This window comes from Mus musculus, chromosome 2 (assembly GCF_000001635.26).
Source record: "Mus musculus strain C57BL/6J chromosome 2, GRCm38.p6 C57BL/6J".
NCBI lineage: Eukaryota > Metazoa > Chordata > Mammalia > Rodentia > Muridae > Mus > Mus musculus.
Window position 1 is genome coordinate 87101821 of NC_000068.7, and position 7406 is coordinate 87109226.

The window sequence follows — 7406 nt, forward strand, 5'->3', positions numbered from 1 at the left end:
TTAAGGAAGTGACACCTTCACAATAGTCCCAAACAATATGCAATATCTTGGTGTGGCTCTAAACAAACAATGAAAAGGTCTGTATGACAAGAACTTCAAGTGTCTGAAGAAAAAAATCAAAGAAAATCTCAGAAGTTGGAAAGATCTCCCGTGCTCTTGGATTGGCAGGATTCAAATAGTACAAAGTGGCCATCTTGCAGAAAACAATATACAGATTCAATGCAATCCCATCAAAATTCCAACTGAATTTTTCATAGACTTAGAAAGAGCAATTCTCATATTCTTTTGGATTAACTAAAATCCCAGGACAGAGAAAACTAATCGCAACACTAAAAGAACCTCTGGTGGAATCACCATCCCTGATCTCAAGCTCTACTACAGAGCAATAGTGCTAAAATCTGCACGGTACTGGTACAGTGACAAGCAGGTAGGCCAATGAAATGGAAATGAAAACCCAGAAATGAACCCATTCAACTCTGGTCACTTGATCTTTGACAAAGTAGCAAAAAGCATCCAGTGGGGGGGGGGGGGGGGACGACAGCATGGCAGTCAACATGTAGAAGAATGCAAATTGATCCAATTAGCTGGAAATTGATCCAAATTAGCTGGAAATTGATCCAAATTAGCTGCAAATAGCCTGTGAGTAAGACAATACCAGCATGCCTCAGTGCTTTATAGTCCTTTGAGTTCTTTCTCTGACTTCAGTTTCAGTGAAATCGATGCTTTGAGCTTTATGTTGCCTTTGGTCATTGCGTTTATCATAGCAAAGTAAATTGTGTTTTGCTTCATTCATGCACTGCAAAGTGATATAAAACCCGATGGCCACTGTGTGTCATAGACTACACAGGCTTCCATTTAAAATAATAACAACAGAATGTCTCAAGAAAGGACTCAAAAATATGTCATGAGAGAGCTTCATAGTCACAAATACATGAATAGAACTGGAAAACTTCTCATATTGTTTATTGTAAAATTTTATTGCCTAGCTGCTCCTCTATGGACATATACATTCATTTATCTAGTTTGTCTCTTAGCTTAGTAGATAATGTAACTCTGCCTATTAAACTGAATCTTCATCTGAGAAAATTTAAAGTTTTCTAACTTTTTTTCTGTTTTAAATCTTTGCAATTTTATAGAAAAAACAACTTAAATAAGTTTGTTAAAAAACTGTTTATGTAATTGTGATTTTCTTAGTTATCATGCTCTGAAATTCAAAACAGCATCCCCTTGCCAATTACTGTTGAGTTTAGAGATTGATGCCAGGCTATTATGTAAGTATCAAAATGATTAACATGCTGTCACATGCAATACAGATTATAACATGGTTGCTACATTTCTGACATTAATTATAAAGATTCATCAAATATTTCAACATAATCCCTTTAGTAAGCTGCCCATGGCATTGATAACTGTAGATAAATAATGCTTTCAAAAATAAAGCAAGAGTTCTGTCAGAAAATATTTGCAGTTCAAACAGGAAATACTAAACCTGACTCCTAGTAGCCACAGAAACTTAGGATACCCAAGATATAAGATACAATTTGCTAAACACATGAAACTCAAGAAGAATGAAGACTGAAGTGTGGACACTATGCCCCTCCTTAGAATTGGGAACAAAACACCCATGGAAGGAGTTACAGAGACAAAGTTTGGAGCTGTGACGAAAGGATGGACCATCTAGAGACTGCCATATCCAGGGATCCACCCCATAATCAGCTTCCAAACGCTGACACCATTGCATACACTAGTAAGATTTTGCTGAAAGGACCCAGATATAGCTCTCTCTTGTGAGACTATGCCGGGGCCTAGCAAACACAGAAGTGGATGCTCACAGTCAGCTATTGGATGGATCACAGGGCCCCCAAAGGAGGAGCTAGAGAAAGTACCCAAGGAGCTAAAGGGATCTGCAACCCTATAGGTGGAACAACATTATGAACTAACCAGTACCCCTGAGCTCTTGACTCTAGCTGCATATGTATGAAAAGATGGCCTAGTCGGTCATCACTGGAAAGAGAGGCCCATTGGACACGCAAACTTTATATGCCCCAGTACAGGGGAACGCCAGGGCCAAAAAATGGGAATGGGTGGGTAGAGAAGTTGGGGGGAGGATATAGGGGACTTTTGGGATAGCATTGGAAATGTAATTGAGGAAAATATGTAATAAAAATATATAAAAAAAAAGATTGACATGGTGAGTTTATGTCTCTAATCATAGTCCTAAACAGGTAGAGACAGAAGAATTTTCAGAGGTGGTGGGTCACCCTACATTGTTGAACTGTGATATCCACACACCTAGTGATAGGTGGAATTTAATATAAATTTTTTTCAAAAATCACCCATTATCTATTCTTGGTCTAAATTTGCATATGAACACAGGAGAATGTTTACATGTACATATACAACTACACAAACACATACAGAAACACACACACACACTCACTCACTCATACACACACACACATACTCACTCACTCATACACACACAAATATTGGATTTTAAACCTTTAAATGTGTAAATACAATTTATTAAATTTAATTTACAACTGAATATTATATCTCAAGAGCTTTCTTTGAATTCTATTCACTTAACACCTGAAACAAAATCAAAAAATCATAATACTGAAAATATATTATTATTTTGCTTTCTATAAGGTGTTATTGTGTCTATCTAATTAACACAATGAAGTAAGATATTAATTATAAAATTTATTTATTTACTTTCTTCATTGATTTATTTTAATGAACTTTTAAATGTAGCAGGTATACTTTCAAGTGACTAACATAAATACATAAAATAAATATTTTGAGTTAAAAATGTATTATCTTCAACCAGTAAAGCTAAGTATAACAAAACAATAGCTGATATTTTTTCAATAGAAATACTAGTCAGAATAATTACACAGTAAGAATTATAAACTTCTTTTGGAAAGATGAAACTCGAATTCCATCTGCTTAAAAACTGGAATAGCCCTATGCACAGAAAATATTGAAGACTATACTTTTTAAAAGGTCATCTAATATCAAAAAGTCAAGCAGAGTTTCAAGATACATAGTTAAAACAAAAAAGCATTTGCAGATTCATGCTGCAAAAAGTTGGGGAAGAGGGAAAACAATTCATAGCATATATAGCTAAATATTGAATTAACCCATGAAATGTTAATGAAAGTAATTGAAGATGTAAAAAAATGGAGAAGTATATAAGATGGACAAACGCTAAAGTAACAAAAAGTTTCAAATTTGTAATATTATACCAGTGTTCATGAAAGTAAAGTGTGGAGAGAGAGAAGGAAATATCACATGGGTGTATGTAGTTTGGGAATTAAATGATCAGAGGGAACATTCTGGATTCTCCAGCTAGAAGAAGGCATAGAGCAAAAGGAACAACATGCAGTAAAACATCAGAATCATCAGGCCCTTCAGTCCTAAAAGTACAACTCAGTAACTAATGTGAAGTTGATATCTGTCGTGCGTGCCTTGGAACCACTTAATGGTAGAAATTCAGGTAAATTGGCAGCAATAGTGAAATATCTGAAACTTGAGAATTAAAATATTTTCTATCCTGACTTTCCTACATATAAACATACAAACTAAAAAGGTTTTATGTTTTTGATACACTGTTCATTTAAGTTTTCCATAGAAAAATTATGTGAATAAAAATGCAAAATCATAAGCAAAATGTTACATTTATGTACAATAATGAATGTGCACATAAAATCTAAAATAATTCTTTATAAGAAAAAAAAACCTAGTTAATGAAACAGAATTGATAATGTAAATTTAATCTGCATTTCCAGTGAAATAATCCTGATACTTTTGGATCATCTTAAAAGTAGCTAATGTGAAACATATCAAGGTACACTTTGTAAAATAAAGTATGGCACCCTCAGAATTCTTTGAACTCTGAGATGAATAATTTGATGTAAAAACCCATTTATGCCTGAGTGTTCCAAGGTTTCTCACTTTCTAATTGTAGCTGTGGAGATCTATATTTGTTTCTATCTGTTGCTGGAGGAAGTTGAGTCTTCTCTGTTCATCAGAGGAGCATTGGTCTATGAGAACAGGAACTGCGATTATGGGTCATTTTTTTTTCTTTTTTTCTTTTTTTCTTTTTATTTTTTTCCATTTTTTATTAGGTATTTAGCTCATTTACATTTCCAATGCTAAACCAAAAGTCCCCCATACCCACCCACCCCCACTCCCCTACCCACCCACTCCCCCTTTTTGGCCCTGGCGTTCCCCTGTACTGGGGCATACAAAGTTTGCGTGTCCAATGGGCCTTACTCCACTTTTTTTCCTTTTTGTAGAACAGTATTAATTGGTGTTCACTTAAGTCCATGAGCTACCTAATCTTAAGTTCTTGTCAAATACACAGTATCAGAAGAAGAGGCATAAAATTTCGTTAGAGCCAGAGGAAAAAGAGAACACCAAGAAAATAGTTCCTTTAAGTCAACATGAACAAAAATCATAAGAACTTACAAAGATTGAAAGAGAATGTGTAAGGTCTTCCTGGGTCTATACCCGAACCACTTCTATATATTATGGCTTTCAGTTTAGTGATTTTATGGGATTCCTGAATGAGCAAATGAATTAATCTATGATTCTTGTATCTCCTCTTGGTTTTGTTTCCTTCTACTGTTTTATTTTGTCCAAGTACAATGTGATAGTTTTGGCTTCATATTATATTTTATTTTGCTATATTTTTAAAATGTGAATGAATAGAGGAAAGAATGAATGAAAACTTAGTTGAAATGTTAAAAGTAGCAAGTAAACTGTCTGAGATCTGGAATGTCTGCTGAGAGTGTAAATATCAGTTTTTTGGCCTCATGTTCAGGAATAGTTGACCACCATGCAATGAACTGCATTGTTTTGTTTTGTTTTGGGGTTTTTTTGGTTTGTTAATTTGTTTGTTTTTCAATTTGAATAATTAAATCTCTACTCACATCCAGATCCACTCCACTTCTCTCTGTCATTAAGAAACTAACCAGGATCTAATAGATAATGATTAATATAACATAGTCTAATAATATAATAAATTATGATAACAAAAAACTCTGATACATTGTAATTCAACAAAAGCAAACAGAAGGAAATGAATCCAACAAAATAAAGAAAAACTATAGATCCTCTCAGATTCAAGATCTTGTTTGGTTAGGCATTGTCAGAAATGGATGATATCTTTATTTAGAAGTAACTAACAATTGTCAAACTGCTAATTTTTGTTAAACTGAAAACTTCTCTTCCTTCTTTAATTATCTAACAATTTTAGTTCCATCTGATAGCTAAATTATATGTCAGAACATTTTACACATTGTAAATATTTTCTAAAATTTAGTATATTTAAAACTTTAAGTAATGATCTTAATTTTTATGCAGCCTGTTATATACAAACTGAAATATAATCATTTCAACTTTTACCAAGACTTTATATAGATGAAAGTTAAGGATACAAGAAAGTCAAGCAATTTGAAAATTTTAACATTTCCCTGAGATAATATAATTGATAAATAAAATTTAGTAAAATATACTTGGTTTAAATTCCATTTTGCTCTCATAAGAGACTAATAAATTTTAACAATGTCAGTTTGAGTACTCACATCAAGTTTTTAAAGCTAGAAAAATACCAGGTTCAAGGGGCATTTCTCTCCCCACAAATTAACTTCTTGGCTGCTTCCTTTACATCCTTGTTCCTCAGGCTGTAAATCAGAGGGTTCAGCATGGGGATGACCAAGGTGTAAAACACAGCAGAGAGCTTTTCCTGTTCCATGGAGTATTGAGAACTTGGCTGGATATAGTTAAATGTCAAAGATCCATAAAATAATGCCACAGCTGTTAGGTGTGAGGCACAAGTGGAGAAGGCTTTACGCCTCCCCTCAGCTGAGCGGATTCTCAGGATGGCAATGATAATGTGGATATAGGACACCATGACAATGATGAAAGTGGAAATAGCAAACACACCTGAGAAGACCAAAAGCAGCATCTCATTGATGTGTGCATCAGAGCATGCAAGCTTCAAAAGAGGAGGAACATCACAGAAGAAATGATTCACAATGTTTGGACCACAGAAGTCTAGTTTGAGTAAACCTATTGTGTGAATCATGGAATTTATGAGGCCACCCAAGTAACTTGCAAGTACCATTTGAGTGCAGATGTTGTTTGTCATGATAACAGTATACATTAAGGGATTTGCAATTGCCACATAGCGATCATAGGCCATCATAGACAGGAGTATTACTTCTGTGGTTACATAAACTGCAAAAAAGAAACTCTGAAGAATACAGGCAAACAGCCTCGTAGACTTGTGTTCTGATAGAAAATTGATGAGCATTTTAGGAGCAATGATTGTAGAATAGCAGATGTCACAGAAAGAGAGGTTACTAAGGAAGAAGTACATTGGGGTATGAAGCTGAGCATTTAACCAAATCAAAATGATCATCCCCCAATTACCCACAAGAATGATGAAATAAACTATGCAAAAAAGAAAAAAGAGAGGAACCTGCCAATTAGGGTTTTCTGTTAAGCCGATCAGTATGAATTCTTTCACACTTGTATGATTCCGAATTCCCATGCTTTCAGTAGTCTACAGTTCCTTGTTACAAAATAAGATTATGAGACTTAAAGAAACAGTAGTGAAATAAAAGGATTTCCTCCAGAATCTGATAATCTTATTGCCTCATACACTGAGTGGTTGCCCTGTGGTAGATGAAGCAAAAAGAAAAAAGAAATCTCAACAGTAAGCAGCCCATATCTATGATACTAAATCTATTCACAGAGACTCAAATGACTGTAACTTACATATTTTATTTTCTGTCATCCATTATCTCAGAATAGAAAATGAGAAGATAACCTTTGTTTTGTCACAAAGCACTCAAATGATAGAATTGACATTAGAATTTAGAATATCATACCCAACAATCTTATTCTCCTGTATATCAGCATTTTCCTAAATGAAATACAGACTTGCTACAGTCCTGTGACAAGGGAATTTCCAACATTCTGTGGATAAACATTTCAAAATATTTCTCATTTGATCAATCTAAACACACTGGCTTCAATACCACATCATATCCCCCTTTCCAAATACCTCAGCAGAAATATATCCTCACCTTTTGCTTAGATCTCTTGACTCCTGTGATTAATTCTATCATATTGAGAGGAACTGTAGAGGGCCTGAAAAAAATATATAGATGGGTGTTTTCATGTGTTCTTTGTTTTAGAAATGATTAATTATCATAAGTGTCATATATAACAATTTTTCTCTTCACATATTTGTTCAATTTTCTCTTTTCATTTTGTTAGTATTGTTTTTTCAGTATTAACAATAATAAAACAATCCAGAATATACATTGTAAGGAGGAAATAAATTGTGTGAAACCTAAAACCTTCAATTGTCTATATATTTTCTGTTT

At 34.0% G+C, this 7406-nt stretch overlaps 1 protein-coding gene across 1 annotated transcript; it reads right to left on the reverse strand.

Annotated features, from left to right (window-relative positions):
- Positions 1-5626: 5626 nt before the first annotated feature.
- Olfr259 (olfactory receptor 259) lies at positions 5627-6565 on the reverse strand. Its single transcript, NM_146770.2, has one exon. It carries the CDS (start codon positions 6563-6565, stop codon positions 5627-5629), a length of 939 nt encoding a protein of 312 aa, NP_666981.2.
- Positions 6566-7406: the final 841 nt, after the last annotated feature.